A 21,150-nucleotide genomic window follows, 5' to 3' on the forward strand; every position below is an offset into this window, starting at 1 on the left:
TTGCAAATACAAGGGCCTGCCTTAGTACCTACTAGTTGCCCTCATAATAATCCCTCACTTTCAGCCTCATCCGTATTCTTCATTCCTATTTTTTTCCAAAGTTTATTTGTAGGCTATGATGACTACCGACTCAGAAGCTGCCCTCACATTTTTCTATGCTTTTCTCAGAAGGAGATTTGATAATTCTCATTTTGCTACTTGTTCAGCTCACCTTGCTGTCCATCTGGCATGGTCACAATAATAGGCTGACCCATTCCACTGGTTGGAATAGAATGGAGGTTTCCAAGCTGAATGCCGTCTGTTACTATGGTAATAACCTGCTGACCCCCAGAGCTGACAACTTGCTGAATTGCACCATCCACAGACTCCGCAGTCACTACTTCTTCAGTAGCCACAACTGTTTAAAAATAAAGAATGCATACGATAAATAAGGAAGTTGCTTATCAACAAGTCTGCTGTTAGAAATAAAGTTCCAAGATCTTAAGAAATAAGTCTTGTATGCCTTCAAACTTCACTGACTTTCCTACAAATAGAATAGAGGTTGAGCTGTGATTAGCATGCAATTTAAACTGGTTGAGCAGAGCTTAGTGCACTGCTGGAGAGCAACTTACAGTTTTACAGCAGCCCAATAGACCAATTGGGCATTAGCCCAATAGGATTGGGTTGCCTGTCACAGGAAGTTTAACCCCCAACTTCAGATCACTTATAATAAGTTAAAAAGCACAGATCTTAGGAGGACCCCATTTTTTACTTCTACTGTGAAAATGGCCCATTTATTACCACTCTTTGCTTCCTGTTCTTTAACCAATTACTGATCCTCAAAAGGACCTGTTAAGTTTACTCAAGAGTCTTTGGTGAGGGACTTTGTCAGACGTTTTTTGAAAGTCCAAGTATACAATGTCAACTGGATTGCCTTATCTTTATCTGTTGCTGCCAACACTCTCAAATAAACTCTAGAAGGTTAATGAGGCTGGACTTAACTTTACAAAAACTGTACTTAGCACCCAATCCTATCCAACTTTTCAGTGCTGATGCAGGTGTCCCAATGGGTGAGGTGAGGGAAAATTTGTTCCCTCACCTCAGGGCTGCATTGCAACTGCACTGGTGCTAGAAAGTTGGATAGGATTGGGGCCCAAGTCTCCTTCAGCAAGGCTTCTATTCACTTAATAATTTTATCTTTTATTAAGGTTTCCATCAGTTTATCTGGAACAGGCAGTAATCTGACTAGCTATTAATTTACTGTATCTCCCTGGATTCCTTTTTAAATATTGGTGTTATGTTGGCTACCTCCATTCCCCTGAAATGGAGGCTGATTTAAATGACAAGATATTTTTGTTACATTGTTTTGTTAGTAGTAGGCAACCTTCAGTCTCGAAAGACTCTGGTATCGCGCTCTGAATGGTGGTTCTGGAACAGCATCTAGTGTGGTTGAAAAGGCCAATTCGCGAGTGACAATCCCTTCCACACTGGGAGCAAGTGCAGTCTGTCCCTGGTCTGTCTCCCTGGCTATGGGCCTTCCTTCTTTGCCTCTTAGCATCAGTCCGTTGGCCAAGTGTCTCTTCAAACTGGGAAAGGCCATGATGCACAGCCTGCCTCCAATCGAGCTGCTCAGAGGCCAGGGTTTCCCACCTGTAGAGGTCCACTCCTAAGGCCTTCAGATCCCTCTTGCAGATGTCCTTGTATCGCAGCTGTGGTCTACCTGTAGGGCACTTTCCCTGCACGAGTTCTCCATAGAGGAGATCCTTTGGGATCCGGCCATCATCCATTCTCACGACATGACCGAGCCAACGCAGGCGTCTCTGTTTCAGCAGTGCATACATGCTAGGACTCCAGCTAGGACTCCAGCTCATTCCAGGACTGTGTTGTTTGGAACTTTGTACTGCCAGGTGATGCCAAGGATGCGTCGGAGGCAGCACATGTGGAAAGTGTTCAGTTTCTTCTCCTGTTGTAAGCGAAGAGTCCATGACTCGCTGCAGTACAGCAGTGTACTCAAGATGCAAGCTCTGTAGACCTGGATCTTGGTATGTTCCGTCAGCTTCTTGTTGGACCAGACTCTCTTTGTGAGTCTGGAAAACGTGGTAGCTGCTTTACCGATGCGTTTGTCAGAGATCGTTGAGCCAAGGTACACAAAGTCATGGACAACCTCCAGTTCATGCGCAGAGATTGTAATGCAGGGAGGTGAATCCACATCCTGAACCATTTTGTTTTGTTAGCAGACCAGCAATTTCACATGTGATTTCTTAACAACTCTTGGGTAGATGCTACCTTGACCCAGTGACTTGTTAATTTTTAATTTGCCAATACACTCTAGAACCTCACACCTCATCACATCTATCAGACTTAGGGTGCAATCCTACCCTGCGCTGGAACAGGTAAGCCAAGAGGCTTGTGCTGTATTCCTCGCAGGATAGGGGCCCAAAGCAGCTCAGCCAGAGGCAAGGGGAAATATTTCCCCTTACCTCTGGGTAAGGTGCCCTTGCCCCATGGGTCTCCTCAGACTTATGTCACCTCCTGAGGTGGCACAAGTCCGAGGAGAGAAGAGGGGCTTGAAGCCGCTCCAAACTCTCCAGGAATGGGGGTTGGGATCCAGCCTAAATGCTGGATCCCAGCCCCGCCTGCTACTTGCCCCCAGGCTGCCCACTGTCCACCCTCCCCCTGCTCAGGAACGCCTCCCTCTCTGCTCACCCCAGAGCCTTGCGTTGGCCCAGCTGATTCCTTCTAAAGGATCACATCCCTCTTCCTCAAAATGATATCCTCCTTTCCCGAGAACCTCATTCTCAATGACAGCAGTAGAGCTGTCAGCCTGGGAATGGGACACCTCTATCAAATCCCTGAAGGTTTCATTCACATACCTTTCTGACTCTCTCCGCTTCTCCAACACCTATGTTTGGTTTCAAGTTTCACATTCACAATTAATGTGTAACAGGCAGATAATCATACATAAGGCACTTATGGTCAGGAGGTCTGGTCTAGAGGGTAGAGCCTCCATTTGCCTGAAGATTAACATCCACAAGGTCGGCAGTTCGAGGCCACCGGCACCGTGCGACCTTGAAGCAGCTGGCAAGCTGCAGCTGAGCTGTTCCATCTGCTCGGAGCGTGGGAGGATGGAGGCCAGAATGTTAAACCAGATCGGAGCGTAACATCTTGAATGTGGTGGTTCTTGAAAGAGAGAACCTTCTTTCAATTTGTAAAAATTCCTGCGTGGATTTAATAAGCCTGCCTGTGTAAACCGCCTTGAATAAAGTCTTGAATAAAGACCAAGAAAGGCGGTATATAAATACTGTATATTATTATTATTATTATTATTAATATACTGAAAAGCACCTACCTCACTCTCCCTTTATGGTGGCAGAAGGTTTTCTATGTTCATAACCAGTTGTTAGTTTGTTTTGGTTTCCTTTGGGAGGGAGGATTATGGCTTGTTTATTTAGCTTTCTCACTTTGTATTTTATTTTAGAGCGCTTGGCTTTGGCGAGGGGCAACGTTAGTGCCCTGGCCTCCTTGCCTTCCTGCTCAGTTTGTCCAGATGCTGCAGTTGTGTGTTAACACCCAGTCTACCTCAATGCTTTGTTGCTGGGACGCTTCCCTTGTGCTCCTTGAAGCTTTACAAATCTTGTTAAAACCCAACAATAAAATATTCCCTGTTTCTGAGTATTTATTAACCCTATACATTTTCTTTTGGCAGTCTCTAGGCTGCTTCTTTTAGGTTTGCAAAGGTGAAATACCATTAAAAGTAATGAAAAACTAAGTCACAAAGAGTAATATACTGGGGAACAATCTGAACATCAAATTTACGTTCAAATAATTCTATATTAAAATCAGGAGCTTTGATGTTTGTTTTTAAAATGGTATGGACACCAGAATGCTTTCTATCTAAAACTATAAATACATGTAGCGCATGATTTATGTCAAATGTCAAACATCAGACACAGCAGAGGCACAACTTGAAAGCTTTCATCTTTGCCATTAATTACAATCCTACTTACAAGGATATTTCTATTCCAAAAAATAATCATAATTATTGCCTTCTCATGATTTCCTCATTTTTGGCATTATTATAAGAACAATGTTAAAACTTCTTGGGATCCTGTGGAGAGGGGCATGACAATGAAGCCCTCTTTTTAAAACTGTCATCTTTATTTTTAAGTCTAAAAAGTTGCAGTACTCTGAGCAGCTGGGACTGAAAATAAGGCACCAATTCCTCAGACTACCTTCCCTCCTTTGTACCATCATGATCTTTAAGATGAATAGAAGGTCAAATTATATGCTATATTAAGCATGTAGTTTATTCCTCCATTTACCCCCCTCCCATGTAAATAGGAGCAAGCAATGATGCACTGGTACATTTTAAAGTGCATGAGCTTTCATGTCCCATTAAGCCTATAGCCAAAAAAAAATTAACTTTAAAATTTCTTCATTAGAGTATTTCTATTTCTACTTCAAACAATATTAAAATTCATTTAAAAGACATTTCATCCTAAACTTTTGGAGTAGATTGCAAGAGATTTAAAGCAAATGTATAACTATAGCATTTCAAATATTACAAAATAAATATTAAAAGATATATGCCAGTGCTAGCCTATGCTCTTTTACTCAAAAGTTAAGTTCCACTGTGTTCAACAGGATTTCCTCCTAGGTAAATTTGCATAAGTTCATAGCCTTATAACACAAGCCAATGCATGCCTAGTCATAAGTAATCTCCACTGTGTTCAGTGAGACTAAACCACAGGAAAGTGTGTACAGGATTGCAACTGTAAAGTAGCATGAGCCAGTATGAGTGTACTCAATATACAAAGAGTAAAGTCACCAGTGTTTCTCATTAGCATAACAGAACAAAAAAGACCAGTGAGTTTAAAAAGAGGCCTGTCATTAGGGCTGCACATCAGCTTTTAGACAGACAAGAATATTTGTATGATGAAAGAATAGATTGGCCCATTGAAGGTTCTCCTCTTGGTGGATTCTATTCAAACGTCAAGCCAGCCTGCAGAAGGCTTTGAGCAACAGATCCATTCAGTAGCCCCTTGTAGTTCTGTTCTCATATTTAAACAGGCCAAATAATCATTCACAACCTCTGCAGCCCATGTGACAGTAGTATGTCATTTCTCCAGTGTGTTCCACTGTTATGAAACAAGCATATAACTAACTCCCAAAATGTGAGAAGGAGCCAATGGCTCCCTTAAAGAGGTCAATCTACAAAGAGAAGGGCAAAATGTCCAAGTCCTCTTACACAGATAAGTAGCCAACTTAGTGGCTCTTCAGCTGATGTTTTGTCGTTCTCCCACATTTTGCACTGGAGAAGGTCAGCTATTGAAGCTATTCATTAGCAGATACTAACAGAGCAAGGTAAGGCAAGGCAAAGCAGTGGCTGCTTTTATTTTGTTTTATGGGTCTGCACAAGGATACTTAACTGATCCCTTGTTGGAGGGACAGCCACACTGCTTGACTAATCAGGCTCAGAAGGTATGGTAGTGTCACCACTTATTTATCTGGAAGAAACTTTAGTGAATGATGATTCAGTAGTGCACCAAATGGATAACAAAATCTACTTTCCTCCATTTCCCATTAATGTTTGATTTGAATACGGAGGGTTGGCGAAAGCATTTTTGGAAATAACACTTTCACATCATGAGTAAAAAGGTTTCAATTCAACAAAATACAGACCGTAAAAAAGCAGTTTGTCATTAAATACAGTACTAGTTTACATTAGCTTAATACTCAAAACTGCCCTGTGAATTAAATAAGCATTATTTTCTAATGTTTTTTGTAAATGCCTTTTCTAAAAACCAGCAATGACCACATACAGGTTGTGCCTCCTTCTCCGCAGTGGGGTTCTGTTCCAGACCCCCAATGGAAACAGAAAACTGTGGATAATGAAATTCATGTTTTCAGAGTCCACTGGAGCTCCAAATGTGACCAGAGCCTCTCTTAGGTCACGTCTGCAGCCATTCTGAGCCTCGGAGAAGCCCTGTAGTTTTGGCTTCTATGAAAGAAAGGTTGCTTAAAAATTAAAAAAATTTAAAATTTAAAATTTATAAATTAAAAACATTTTAAAAATTATATGAACTTTTTCCCCACCTGGTGTTTCTGATGAGTTGGATAGTGGAGCTGAAGCTTCTGCTAAAGCAGCCAAAGTTGCCAATACTGAAGTTGAGGAATTACCAAACTGAACAGTTGATACTCCAGTGTCATCTATGAACAAAAACCGAGACGTCAAACCCACCAACCACTTCCAAAGGTTCCTAATATAATGGGCACAAAGACAACTAGTCTCCAATTCAGGGTCCAACATGTGCTCTAACGCTCAGCTGATGCACTTTCCTCCTCCTCATACACATCTCTTTGCAAGGGTGAAATTCTGATCTCAATTAATGCAAAAGTACCTGCAGGTAGGGTGCGTATTTTCACTGTGTCTGCAAGGGATCAGTGGCTAGATGCACTGTCTCCAAACCAATTCTTCAACTCCAAAGCCAAAGTTTCAGGCAATTTCTAATTATTTACCACCATTTAAACCTTTGCATCTAGAATGGGGATATTTAGAGCATCCGAGAGACAACCAACACAATTATATCCTTCCTGAAACCTTACCATCAACTTATTCCCAACAGTTTTGCTTAATAGGATGAAAATCAAGTCATTTACAACCCCCTCTGCATCTGAATACCTGTTGCATTGGATGTATTTGCAGAAGATACCAGACCTGTTAGGTTCACCACCCCTCCAGGTCCAATGATGAACTGTGGTGTTGCTGCATGTATTGTCACAGTGTCAGGACTTTCTGGGTTTGTATTGATTTGGTTCTGCATTGCAATCTACAGCACAAAGACAAAAACAGAATGTGATTTCAGCAGAGTTCTTAACAAAAACTTTAAGACTGAAAAGTGTTACTATTCTTCAGAGAGAATATTTTCAGAAATTATATGGATATTTAAGCTCAAAGATATTTGTGAAGAACGACATGGACCAAGAACAACATGGACCAAGCTTCTCACAATGGAGAGAAGTGAAAAGCGGAGTGCCCCAAGGATGTGTCCTGGGACCGGTGCTTTTCAACCTCTTCATAAATGACCTGGAGACAGGGCTGAGCAGTGAGGTGGCTAAGTTTGTGGACGACACCAAACTTTTCCGGGTGGTGAAGACCAGAAGTGATTGTGAGGAGCTCCAGAAGGATCTCTCCAGACTGGCAGAATGGGCAGCAAAATGGCAGATGCACTTCAATGTCAGTAAGTGTAAGGCCATGCACATTGGGGCAAAAAATCAAAACTTTACATATAGGTTGATGGGTTCTGAGCTGTCTGTGACAGATCAGGAAAGAGGTCTTGGGATGGTGGTGGACAGGTCGATGAAAGTGTCGACCCAATGTGCGGCAGTAGTGAAGAAGGCCAATTCTATGCTTGCGATCATTAGAAAAGGTATTGAGAACAAAACGGCTAATATTATAATGCTGTTGTACAAATCGATGGTAAGGCCACACCTGGAGTATTGTGTCCAGTTCTGGTCGCTGCATCTCAAAAAAGACATAGTGGAAATGGAAAAGGTGCAAAAGAGAGCGACTAAGATGATAACCAGGCTGAGGCACCTTCCTTATGAGGAAAGACTACGGCGTTTGGGCCTCTTCAGCCTAGAAAAGGTGCCTCAGGGGATACATGATTGAGACATACAAAATTATGCAGGGGATGGACAGAGTGGTTAGAGAGATGCTCTTTACACTCTCACATAACACCAGAACCAGGGGACATCCACTAAAATTGAGTGTTGGGAGAGTTAGGACAGACAAAAGAAAATATTTCTTTACTCAGCGTGTGGTTGGTCTGTGGAACTCCTTGCCACAAAATGTGGTGATGGCGTCTGACCTGGACACCTTTAAAAGGGAACTGGACAAGTTTCTGGAGGAAAAATCCATTACGGGTTACAAGCCATGATATGTATGTGCAACCTCCTGATTTTAGAAATGGGCTATGTCAGAATGCCAGATGCAAAGGAGGGCACCAGGATGAGGTTATCTGGTGTGCTCCCTGGGGCATTTGGTGGGCCGCTGTGAGATACAGGAAGCTGGACTAGATGGGCCTATGGCCTGATCCAGTGGGGCTGTTCTTATGTTCTTGGTCAACATGAACCTTGTGAGAAAACCAATAAAAGCAAGATGGCATAGAGGAAGAAAGAGGGTATCAGTCATGAGGTGTTTCTCTAAGATTCATACCTTTAGATACTAGGTAGAAAAATCAAGTAAGCCAACTCAATCACACACACACACAAAAACCATACTCAATAAAATCAGTGATTTTTACTTTTCACATTAGTGCAGTGGTTTCCAACCTTTAGGAGCCAGTGGACCAATGAAGCAAAAGTTGGAATCATCATGGACTACATGTGGCTGTGAAGTCTGGTCTCTGCCTTCTCTGGTGGTTCATCTCCCAAGCTCTCTCCCATGGACTATCAGAGAGAAAAGAAAATGGCCTGCCCACAGCCACAGCTGAGACTTCCATAGTTGTGGCTGTGGGCAGTCCATTCTCAGCCCTCTTTGGTGGTTCGTGGGAGACTGCTTGCACGGCAAATCACTGGAAGTGATCAAAGGTGATTTTTTTCCTGAGACCTAATGGACCACTTCTCAGAGTCTCGCGGAGCACAGGTTGAGAACCAGTGCATTAGTGTATCTCTGTATAAAAATGGAAAGCCAAAAACCTCAGAAAGCTAAAACTCATTCAAGGCTGCAATCCTGTCACCTAGTTACAGACATAGCAGTTGTTCACAATTATCACAGAACAGATGGTGGTAGCTTTTTTTTACATTGTAAAAGATGTTGTTACATCAATAAATACTTATCCCAGCCCAATTAGCACAATAAAGCTGCATAATCCATAATTTAGAAGGAAAGCCTTTTTGCCATCATCTAATTAAATCCCTACCCTACCTGACAAACTTATGGCCAGCACAGACTGGCTAGCTATACCTGCCCTTATGCACAGGCCTAAGGATCAGAATATTCAACAAGATCAATTTCTCTCCCATTTCAAGTATTTGGCAGGGAGCAGACGTATGACAGATAAAATTCTTCCAGTAAAAGAAAAAGTATTCATTAATGCTGCTCCACGCACAGACAGAAGAGGAAGGCATCTACTGTTTCTATACCATGCTCATCAGAAAATGCTGTAGTTGACAAGCACTGCAATTCTTAACATAGCTAGGCTGCTCAAATCCAGCTGAAGTCAATGGGATTGAAGCTGCCTGCATACAAGAAATGCAGCCAAGGACCTTATGTACTTTATACAGTAGTTCATAAATAAATGCTGCTACTATTACTTAACATGTACTTAGCACCAAGCGAGTCTGCTAGAGACTATACAGAATAGAGTCACCACACATTACCTGCCTAGTGTACTTGTATCTTGGTTGGATGAAGAGTCCAAAGGAGAAGGGGAAGGGGAAAATGCAAAGTCGGATAAAGAAGCAATGAAAATGGGTAGGACAGAGCTTCCCAAATTTTTTAGCACCAGGACCCACTTTTAAAAACCATAATGTATTGCAACCCACTACACAAAAAGATATCTAGAAATAAGTTATTAATTAATAGTAATTGGGGCCCTATGCTCCTGTGGGTGCTAGAAGCCTTGCATCTTGCCCGTGTGTGGGGGGGCATTTGCTAGATCCTAGAAATGAAGTTCAAGGACTGTTCCCCCAAACCTTTACAGTCATTTCAGGGTACCCAGAAGGCTGAACAAGATGCAAGATGTGCAATTATGGACTTCCAGGTCAGACAAAAGACTGAAACTGGGTTCACAAGTGATCTATGGCACACCAATTACTAGAGAAACTTAGAAAAGGTGACATTTTAATTTGGAGTATGAAGATTATCACATATCAGCTAACTATTTTCTGCTACAAACAAGTCAAAGGTGCTTGCAAGGGTTTTTAAAATATTTTTAAACTTTTCGAAACTCACCAAAAATTGGTTCACGACCCATTGGTTGGTCTCAAACCACAGTTTGGAAACACTGGGGTAGGGGATGATTTACTGATAGCTGCAGAAAATGTTAAGCTCTGTAGAATCCAGAAAAGGCTTAGTAGAAGAGAGTATGGAATTACCTGTAATATTTCTGCTAGGTCTTCAAAGCCATTGTCTATAGCGATATCTAATGCTGTTTTGCAAAATTTACTTTGTGTATGGACATCTGCTCCATATTTTATTAACAGTTCCACTACTTCTTGATGATTGTGTTCCGTAGCCCAATGAAGAGCTGTCATCTTCAGCATGTCCTTGGCATTCACATCAGCACCATGCTACAAGGAAAATACAAGCTAGATCAAACTGGCAGCAGTGTCTGAGAACTGAAAAACTAAAAACGATAACATACATATACATATATTTGCTATCATTTTTAAGCAGAAATGTGAAACCTTTATTTTAGATGCCATCAGATCCATTAGCTGGAAAAATATTGCATGCAGTTAAAGAAAATATATAATTAAAATCAACATACTGTTTGTTGTTTACTGCCAGCATTCCATCATGCAAAATTAGAAAGCACAAGAGGGTATCAAGAGATTCTCCTCCTCCATTGCATCATATCCCTCACCCCTACAGAGCAGATCTTTAAAATGGTATGAGCAGCAGGTTCCAGAAAAGCCCTGATGTGCAGGATGTTTGGTGCTTTGGATCTCAATCACTGTTTTAAAGAGGTTCTTTAGGAACCACTGAAAAATTATAATCATGACAATGGGTCTTCAAGCAACACCTCAATTTCTGTACAAAATGGATGATTTATTACCTTAAGTAAAACCTCTACAATGCTTGCATGGCCTTCAGAAGCAGCCATATGCAATGGAGTTCTGTCCACTTTGGTCCTGGCATCCCGACTTACACCCGCTCGAAGTAACACTTCAGTGGTTGAATAGTGCCCATACTGTGCTGCTAAATGAAGCGGAGATGTTCCCAACTGCAACATGATGTGTGAAATGGACAGTTAAACAATCAGGATAATCTGCTCCTCTTTCTTGCAAATCCTTCCCCCTTTAGTCATGAATAAAAAGAACTTGAGTGTTCTCCTCCTTTAACATAACACTTAATATATGCCATATTTACTTTTGAGCACCATGAAACAGAAATGGTTTAAGGTGGATTTTTTTACAAATCCCCCATATGTTGATGCAGGGGTGTCCAAACTTTTTGGCAAGAGGGCTGCATCATCTCTCTGACACTGTGTTGGGGGCCAGGAAAAAAAAAAAGAATTAATTTACATTTCAAATTTGATTAAATTTACATAAATAAATATATCAGAGATGGAACTTATATGAATGAATGAAAGTCTTGTAATAGCTCAAGGCCTATAAAAGGCCTTACACAAAGCAAGGTCAGCCTTTCCTTCACTAACGCTGCTGCACCACAGATGGGAAACAGCAAGCAGTGGAGGGAGCCCTCATCACACAGCTCATGTGAGAGGTTGAACAGTTGCCCTCATGCTGAGAGCAGTTGTGTTGGGCCAGTATGGGCTCCAGCAAGTCTCTGGAGGGCCAGAGGCGCATTGGAGATTGGGGGCTCCCTGCGGGCTGGATTAGGAGTCCTCGAGGGCTGCAAGTGGCCCCCGGGCCGGGGTTTGGGCACCCCTGTGTTGGTGGAAATGCTCCTAAATGAGGATGTTTTCATCAAGCTCACAAACATTTCTCAGTTCTCCCATTTTTTATTTTTTTTTACTGTTTTCATGTTGTTTTGAACTCCCATCTGGGAAAGTCTTACAGTTGAGATAACTAAATCAGTGCTGGGATCATACAAATAACACAATTATCATTACTATGAGTCTGAAATGTCAAAGTCACAAGGACAATTTCACATCTCATCCCATGAGAACAGGATTGTCGTTATATGGTTAACTAAGTTATTAACAACTTTCAAAGAAAATGTAAACCTAAAATAACAACACAATGCAGAAAAGAAGTGGGACATTACGAGAATACTAGCTATGAGGTCAGCTCACTTGTAATATAAGCTAAGAGCCCAATCCTACCTGACTTTCCAGCACTGATGGGGCATACGCTGCATCCTGTATTGGGGGAGAGTCATGGAGACCTCCCCAAGGTAAAAAAACATTTGTTCCCTTACCTCAAGGCTGCATTGCAGATACTGGAAAGTTGGATAGGACTGGACCCTAAGGTTGAAGTCCTATGCAAACTTAAATAGGGATAAGCCCAACTGACTTATCCATAACCCCGTTGTGCAAGCAGAGACAACATTATCGAGACGTAGAATTCAAAAGCTCTGGAATCGTATCCTTGACAAATAAATAAATAAATAAATAAATAAATAAATAAATAAAAGTAAAGATAATCATAAAAGTTATGAGTAACACCTGATAAAATCTCAGACACCAGAAGGAAACTGAGCAAGACCTGTTCTTGACGCAGAATTCGGGGGGGGGGTGTTTAAAAAAAATGACATGCACATATTACAAATGCAATTTTTTCAGAGTCACCAATGCCAGCACCAGGTTGCTAGGGGCCCTAGGGGAAAGTCCTGCCTTGGATCCTTCTTGGTGCCCTCATTATGGTATTCTAGGTGCTGCCACTGCCACCACCAGCATTGAGGGTTCAGGAATCAGCCTGGCCTCGTGGGCCCTTAGCCAGTGCCTTATTTGAAGCCAGGCCTGGTGTAACCAAAATATGCAAAATGAACAGAGCAAAGACAAAATCAAACACGCAAATTAAAACAGAAGAAAAAATACTCATTACCCAGTCTGTGGTAAAAGGTGCTCCATTTGCCATCAAAATGCGAACTTCGTCATCTTGTCCTGCTCGTGCAGCCTCTAAAAGCTTCTTTCCCAAATCTACTAAGGACATCTAGTAGAAGATGAAAAAATAATTCAGTTCGTTCAACTTAGGCTAATTCTAAAATGGTATGACCACCTAAAAATTAACCATTTGACAACTCTTTTTTTGCAAAGTCTTGAAAAATGAGGTAACTGGAACTTTTTGAGTTCACATGCTTCAAAGACAGCTTCTGCATGAGACTCTGGACAACATGCAACAGTCAAGGCTTGCTGCCAAATTGAAGTCAGGAGAAGGCCTTTCCAGGTGACCTGTATGGGAAATCCTCAGCAGTTCAGCCTCCATCTGAACTGCTTGCATGCAGAGTGCTGATTCTCCCTTTAACACTTAAGAGCAACTAACTGTATCTTTGATTTGATGTGTGGAACCCCTTTTCCACTCAAACATGTTTACAAGACAAGGGATTGTTTACAATGCCATTCGCTCTGTGTGTGTGTGTGTGTGTGTGTGTGTGTGTGTGTGTGTGTGTGTGTGTGTAAAAGATAGAGAGATGTTATTTAATGTCCTGTGATGTATCGTCTTTTCTTTTTTAAACAAATTTTAAGCATACTTCTCACTTTGTAGGCTGAGTCACAGCACAGCAAAAAAGTAGCTGTGGCTAGTAGGTGAGCCTCTCCTGTTTGATACCTATTCTAGGTATTACTGTGATACTATGGCTAGGCCAGGAATATTTGCATTACAATTCTAGATTAGCCATACTTTTACTGAAAAGCAAGGAGTTTCCTGGGGTAGCAGCACCTCAGCCATATTGCTTCAAACCCTGGAACACATTTCAAGCATAAGAACATAAGAGCAGCCTTGCTGGAACTGGCCAAAGGGGGCCCATCTAGTCCAGCTTCCTGTAACTCATAGTGCCCACCAGTGGCCTCAGGGAGCACACAAGATAACAAGATAACAGCATCCTGTTGCTGCTCCCTTGCACCTCTCATTCAGACGTAGCCTACTTCTAAAGCACTGTTCACGCATAAAACTTTCTTCCATTGGCAACCAGATCTAGTTCATTCCCAAAGTTTTAAAAAGCATGCAGATTCATCCCTTCACCCAAAAATGAAAGGAGGTCCCTCTGGTGCAGGTAAGATGGTCAGGTCCACGGAACAGTTTGGAGAGCATTTGAAAAAATGTGGAGCTTCAGCAATATGTGTTTAACAACAAGGGTGGCACACACGGGGGGGGGGGCTTTTCTACCTGGTACTGATTCAAAGTACTGGTTTGAACAGTTCAGCCTGCATCTGAACTCCATTAAAAACCTTTCTCAGACTCAGACTCTATGGGCCACCTCTCCCTATATCAGCCCATATTACAGCTGTAGTCAGCAACAGGTTGATTTTGCATGCCATGCGCTGCCTTCTTCATGTCAGGTTAGAATGACAATCCATGAGCTGCTGGAGATCTTTGGCAGAGTGGGTAGTGACAGCTGCATCGTCGGCAAAGAGGAAGTCACGCAGACATTTCAGCTGGACTTTGGACTTTGCTCTCAGTCTGGAGAGGTTGAAGAGCTTTCCGTCTGATCTGGTCCGGAGATAGATGCCTTCTGTTGCAGTTCCAAAGGCCTGCCTCAGCAGGACAGCGAAGAAAATCCCAAACAAGGTTGGCGCAAGAACACAGCCCTGCTTCACTCCGCTTCGGATGTCAAAGGGGTCTGATGTGGAGCCATCGAAGACAACAGTGCCCTTCATGTCCTTGTGAAAAGATCTGATGATGCTGAGGAGCCTGGGTGGACATCCAATCTTGGGAAGAATCTTGAAGAGGCCGTCTCTGCTGACCAGGTCGAAAGCCTTCATGAGCTCTATGAAGGCTATAAAGAGTGGCTGTCGTTGTTCCCTGCATTTCTCCTGCAGTTGTCTAAGGGAGAATACCATATCAGTGGTGGACCTGTTGGCTCAGAATCCACACTGCGATTCTGGATAGACACTCTCTGCAAGTACCTGGAGCCTCTTTAGTGCAACTCGGGCAAACAGCTTTCCTACAACGCTAAGGAGAGAGATGCCGCGGTAGTTGTTGCAGTCACCCCTGTCACCTTTGTTCTTGTACAGCGTGATGATGTTTGCATCCCTCATGTCTTGAGGTACTCCACCTTCTCTCCAGCAGAGACAGAGGATTTCATGCAGCTCAGTGACGACGATCTCTTTGCAGCACTTTAGGACTTCAGCAGGGATGCTGTCTTTTCCAGGTGCCTTGCCAAAGGCAAGGGAGTCCAGGGCCACGTGAAGTTCTTCTAGGGTTGGTTCACTGTCAAGCTCCTCCAGCACAGGCAGGCACTCAATGTTGTTCAGTGCTTCTTTGGTGACTACATTTTCTCTGGAATATAGCTCAGAGTAGTGCTGCACCCAGCGTTCCATCTGCTGCGCCTGAAGAAAACACAGGTCATGGTTCAGGATGTGGACTCACTTCCCGGCATTACAATCTCTGCGCATGAACTGGAGGTTGTCCATGACTTTGCGTACCTTGGCTCAACGATCTCCGACACTCTTTCTCTCGATACCGAGCTAAACAAGCGCATCGGTAAAGCAGCTACCACGTTTTCCAGACTCACAAAGAGTCTGGTCCAACAAGAAGCTGACGGAACATACCAAGATCCAGGTGTACAGAGCTTGCGTCCTGAGTACACTTCTGTACTGCAGCGAGTCATGGACTCTTCGCTCACAACAGGAGAAGAAACTGAACACTTTCCACATGCGCTGCCTCTGACGCATCCTTGGCATCACCTGGCAGGACAAAGTTCCAAACAATACAGTCCTGGAAAGAGCTGGAATCCCTAGCATGTATGCACTGCTGAAACAGAGACGCCTGCGTTGGCTCGGTCATGTCGTGAGAATGGATGATGGCCAGATCCCAAAGGATCTCCTCTATGGAGAACTCGTGCAAGGAAAGCGCCCTACAGGTAGACCACAGCTGCGATACAAGGACATCTGCAAGAGGGATCTGAAGGCCTTAGGGATGGACCTCAACAAGTGGGAAACCCTGGCCTCTGAGCGGCCCGCTTGGAGGCAGGATGTGCAGCATGGCCTTTCCCAGTTTGAAGAGACACTTGGCCAACAGACTGAGGCAAAGAAGGAAGGCCCATAGCCAGGGAGACAGACAAGGGACAAACTGCACTTGCTCCCAGTGTGGAAGGGATTGTCACTCCCGAATCAGCCTTTTCAGCCACACTAGATGCTGTTCCAGAACCACCATTCAGAGCGTGATACCAGAGTCTTTCGAGACTGAAGGTTGCCAACAACAAGAATGACAATAGCCAGGAGCAGGGCCTTTACTCTGTAATCCCTTGTCTGTCCAGTTCTTTACCTACTGAGATAAGCCATTCATTTCTGCTCACCTTTGGTAATGGATGTAAAACATTTTTGTTTAACTGGTACTTCCCCTGGTAATTAGATTCTTTCAGTGACTATTTTAGCATTTTTAAGCTGAACAATGTATTTGACCATGATTGTGACTAGAATATGCGCACCCATCTTGTTTCTCCAATTATAAACTTAATACTTTTCTGGGATCTGTGTATTGTTTGCTCCAACTTCATGCAGGACAGCAACAAAAATTTCTTGGTTATGCTTCACAACAAATTGAACTGAAGGAAACTTTTGAGAATTCTCTGAAATCTTGTTTTAGTTCATTCATTATGGAAATGAACAACTGGCTGAATAACAATAACTGAATAACAAACTATAATTGGTACTGTAAAGAACATTCAATATTTACTACTCTTAGTTGTCATCCAAAATCTTCTCATTCAACAATGCAATGATCATTCAGTGTTCCAGAAAACCATGACTCCTGGCATGGTAAATGTTATCCAGTGCAGCTACTGTAAACTGAGTCTTAGAAAACTAATTTGGCAAGAGGTGCAGATATTCATCTGCACTGGACTGAACTGTGTATTCTAATCATAGGCTACAGATCTTCAAGATATCACTGCAACTGACAGTAGTGCCTACGTTTTAAATGACAGCAAAAGATTGCGTTTATTATACACGATGCATGTGGTCATGACAAGCAAGAACGTGCTCTTTTCCATCTCCATCATCAAATGATATCTTCCCTTAGAATCCCCCCTCCTCTTCTCATGTAGCTCCTCAGTCTGAAGGATTGCTCCCTGGGGATCCAATATGGGCTTTACTTTTAGGATTACACCATGGAAAGCAAAAGGCAGTATGTCACATAGGGTGCAATCATAACCAACTTTCCAGCACTGACTTATCTTAGCAAGATAACAAACATGCCCTTACCTTGAGGAGGCCCCCTTGACTGCCTGCCCACTGCAGGATGCAGTGCACCTCCCATTGGCACATGCTGGAAAGTGCACCATCCCATTGGCACATGTCAGTGCTGGAAAGTTGGTTAGGATTGTGTCCATATTTATTATCTGGGAATGTTTTTACGAGTACATGTGTTTGTCAAGTCATGTGCTGCACTTGTAAAGATGCACTTGTGAAGATGCAAGTAAGAGTACTAGTTTTTCCTGAGGTCAAATCATTTCTGAGCTAATTTGAGACAAGTGAAGAGCCCACCTATCACTAAAAAATAATCCACCAGATCCAATTCAGAGCCACTATCCCTGCCCCCTCAGTACCAATTCTACAGAAACTTTCAGAAATCTGTTGATTTCCCATTTTTGTATTTTATCTCTTTTCCAATTGTACTTTTATCAAACACTATGAGGCTGAACGCTTTCTCACTTCTGCCCTTTCTCCAAACTTTGCCTGGCATTGATTGATATGACTGCTTGGCAGTAGGTTCAGGGCAAAGAAAGAGTTCTTCATACAAAACACAGATCACTTATGGAATTCAGTTTCTGGAAATTCAGATGAGGAAGAGAACTTTGGGAAAGGATTAGACAAATTGCCCAAACTTATCATATGGGTGCGCAAGGCACAGAGCAGCCAGTGCCGTGGCTACTATAACCTGGGCACGGGTCGGGACCAGGCTGGCTGGGAGAAGTAAGTAAAGAAAAACTTTACGTACCTCTCTGGCCACTGCCTTGTTCCCTATGGGATTCCTCAAATCTATGCTAGCTCTTTTGCTGGCACAGATCTGAAGGGATGCAGGGGGCAAGTCAAGCCTGAAACAGGGGCTTAGGATATTTATTTCTCACATTTTTCTACCACCCTTCTCCACAGAGCTCAGGGTAGCGTACTTGATTCCTCTCCTCCTTTTGTCCTCACAATAACCCTGTGAGGTAGGTGAGGCTTAGGGTTGATGACTCAGGAAGCTTCATGGCTGAGTGGTGATTTGAACCTGTATCTTCCAAGTCCAAGTCCAACTCCTGGACCACTACACCTTCCTTCTCCATAAGACGGACACTAAGGCCACCATCATCCACCCTTGACCCACCCGGCTCAATCCATCCCCACTGCTGGCAGAATCCCACCAGCAGTCGATCTGCATGGAATCACTGGCAGTGCTCAGCCATTTGGCCCTTGCACCAGTGGGAGCACTGCACAGACAAACAGCTAGGCAAGGGCTATTTGGCCTATACCCAATGCCCTGCTTGCATGCTTCCCAGAGGGATATCCCAACTTCAGCCAGACTACTCATGTGGTGGAGTGACGCAACCGCCTCAAGATGGTGGAGGTGATAGTTATGGTGTAATGCTCCTGACTAATTGTGAAGTCTGCAGTGTTTCCATCACAAAGGTCCCCTGACCCAATCAGGGCTAGGATCTTTGTGATGTCAAAGGTTTTTTCCAAGGACAGTTTGGGTCTGATTCAGAAACTGCCAGAGCAGCTTTTGGTCTTTGGTCACAAGATATCAACACATTTGTGCTCATGATTGACATGCCCTACCATGACTGTTGCAGGACTGGAGCAGCTCGTTTGTTTCTCTTCACCATCTGGGGCAGCAGGTTAGTTTACCACTCTTGGATGAGGGAAAAGTCTCAGCATGGGAGGAAAGATGAGTCCCGATCTGACTTAGGGGTCTCTCTGCAGGGTCTGCTACCATCTTACCTAAGGAGGAGGAGCTGAACCTGTTCATCAGTGTTCTCTTTGGAATGTAAGAACTAGCTCTGGCCTAGACCCGAAAACCCTGAAGGAGGTTGCCAGAACTCCTCAGATTCAGACCCTAGGACTATTCACACATGTAAGTGATTGGAAAAGGTCCTGGTGGGTACAGCACTGATCAGTCAATGGCTAATACCCATTTCCCTGCTTCACCCTTTTAACGGGGAGTGAACAGGGAAAAGGCAGCTCACACTGCCACCATCCAAAGTTAGAGAGCCTACATGGAAGAAGCCTCCATGAGAAAACCTCCCCCAAATGAAAAGTAGCCTCCAAACCTGGGGAATCCCCTAAGAAACAAGCAGCAGCAAAACGTGTATGGCAGTCTGTAAGTGGAAAATAACATATGAATTCAAAAGAAAAGTCCAGATATTCTGCCTCCCCGCATATCTTCAATGTTTTATTCTTTCCCTGTTTGTGTAACAGGCTCATGCTCCCACAACCAGGCATTCAATGAAGAAAAGAGATATGGACTAGAGAGCAGCCCTTCTGTTAGTCAGAGACCTCATGGGAAGTGGAAGGTCATCCAATTCTTTGCTTTCTCACATCAGTTCACACGGTCCTTCTCATCATTCCAGTATTATTGATTTATTCCATCATAAATTACAGCAACATGTTCTGCAAGATATACTACAGGAAGAAGGCAGCTACAAGAGGGAAGTAAGTGGCAGCCACTACTCCACAGTGTCAGACCCACAGCTTTCCTTGTAGGTGTGGAGGATATGACATCATAGAAGCATTACGCCTGCCATGTTTGGTTCCTTCTGTGGATACATCAACCCTGACAACACTTCCTATATCTGGTGGGATGAGCCCCATTTCACCCCTCATAGCATAGATCAGCTGACTCCAAACTGGAGACTGCTGCACAACATAAACTCCCTCCCCTCTGTGGGCAGCACTTACTGTTCCGCTGCTCTGCCTGGTGCAAAGCCTGCTGGGATGTGGGCAAAAGACGCAACTGCCCAGAGCATCCCTGTGCCCACATGGGTGAAGAACAAAGCGGCAGAGCAGCGGAACAGTAAGTGCTGCCCACAGAGTAGAGGAATTTCAGCAAATACCAGATGCAATACATGGGTCAGGGTCTGGCAAGTCCTGGTATAGATTATGGATTCTTTGGGAGTGTGTATGCATATGGAAGAAGCCTCTCTGCAATGCTCAGCTCTGCTTCATTTCTGCTCCTCACGGAGTTGGAGTTCTAATGCCTGGTATATCTTTGTGTTCACTAGGTGCCAATTTCATTTGACAAAAATATCCTTGGACTCACTTTGCTTTTTGAGCAACACTTTTGCAAGCAATGAAATTCCAAGCCTATCAGGAAGTTCTCAATACATGCCTCTGCTTCCCTCCAATTAGCCCATTAAATTGAGGGTCCACTATAAATAAATCAGAGATCAAACTTCTAATTGACTTTACTGGCTTTCTTATAGGCAATCAACAGTAGTGTTAGTGGGGCCATCTAGTGGAAGATAACTTCTTCACCAAATTATTCCACAAAAATACAGTATCAACACCATAGCAACTGGTTAAAAATCCAGTATATCCTCCCCAACTACCCAACAGTAGTGTAGCTATAAGGGGGCACAGAACTAACAGAACAAGGAGCTAGAACTTCCAGAGATTAATATTGTGGGGAAACTGTAAAAATACAGTGTGAAAACACTGACATGTTTTTCCTTTTGACTGTCTGCAGTCAGATGCCACCACAGCTCCCTGCTATACATGCCCAGAGTTTTAAAAGAAAACTCATTTACAAGCCAAGATCTTTTACACCTTTTTCTTGCCCCCCCCCCCAAAAGTACATAACATATAAAAACACCTTACCATGTCAGACCGTTGGTCTGCCCAGCCTATTTCTGTCTGCTGGGACCAGCAATGACTCTCTCAATCCCAGGTCTTTCCCACCTGAGGCTCTTAACTGGGTACACCAGAGACTGAAACAAGGGCTATATGCATGCAGAACATGTGCTATTACATGAAGCTACAGACCTTATCAGAGAGTTAATAATTGCTGTTAGCACATAAACTCTAGGATCTAGTATCTAGAATAGGACAAAGTGGTACAACACCAATACAAGTGGGGATCATGCAAGAAACCCCAGAGGACAGGGAGGAGATAAGAGAACATCTTCATAGCACATATAAACTGCTCATGTTCAGAGGTGGGCAAGGTGCAGTAAAGAGCAAAAACGAGGACCTTTATGTACTTCCTCACTTACCACACCATATTTATTTAAATTGTGGTCAGCAATGGTGCAGATCCCTGAAATTAAATTCCCTTCCCCCCCCAGGATCTTTTAGGTAGTCAGGGTTCTTCCCCTTTAGCAGCCTAAATGCCCCTATG

At 43.3% G+C, this 21,150-nt stretch overlaps 1 protein-coding gene across 2 annotated transcripts in view; it reads right to left on the reverse strand.

Annotated features, from left to right (window-relative positions):
* The window catches only part of GABPB1 (GA binding protein transcription factor subunit beta 1), a 38,373-nt gene that overhangs the window by 9,508 nt on the left and 7,715 nt on the right, over positions 1 to 21,150 (reverse strand). The window contains exons 2-7 of one of the 2 annotated variants that reach the window (XM_066635872.1): positions 12,718 to 12,825; positions 10,764 to 10,931; positions 10,081 to 10,275; positions 6,698 to 6,809; positions 6,076 to 6,189; positions 212 to 397 (exon numbers count right to left, since the gene is read on the reverse strand). In XM_066635872.1, coding sequence (XP_066491969.1) covers positions 212 to 397; positions 6,076 to 6,189; positions 6,698 to 6,809; positions 10,081 to 10,275; positions 10,764 to 10,931; positions 12,718 to 12,825 — 883 coding nt within the window. Of the gene's footprint in view, positions 1 to 211; positions 398 to 6,075; positions 6,190 to 6,661; positions 6,810 to 10,080; positions 10,276 to 10,763; positions 10,932 to 12,717; positions 12,826 to 21,150 lie in introns of both variants that reach the window. The other variant, XM_066635871.1, reaches the window with a different exon arrangement.

Source organism: Tiliqua scincoides, chromosome 8 (assembly GCF_035046505.1).
Source record: "Tiliqua scincoides isolate rTilSci1 chromosome 8, rTilSci1.hap2, whole genome shotgun sequence".
Classification (NCBI taxonomy): Eukaryota; Metazoa; Chordata; class Lepidosauria; order Squamata; family Scincidae; genus Tiliqua; species Tiliqua scincoides.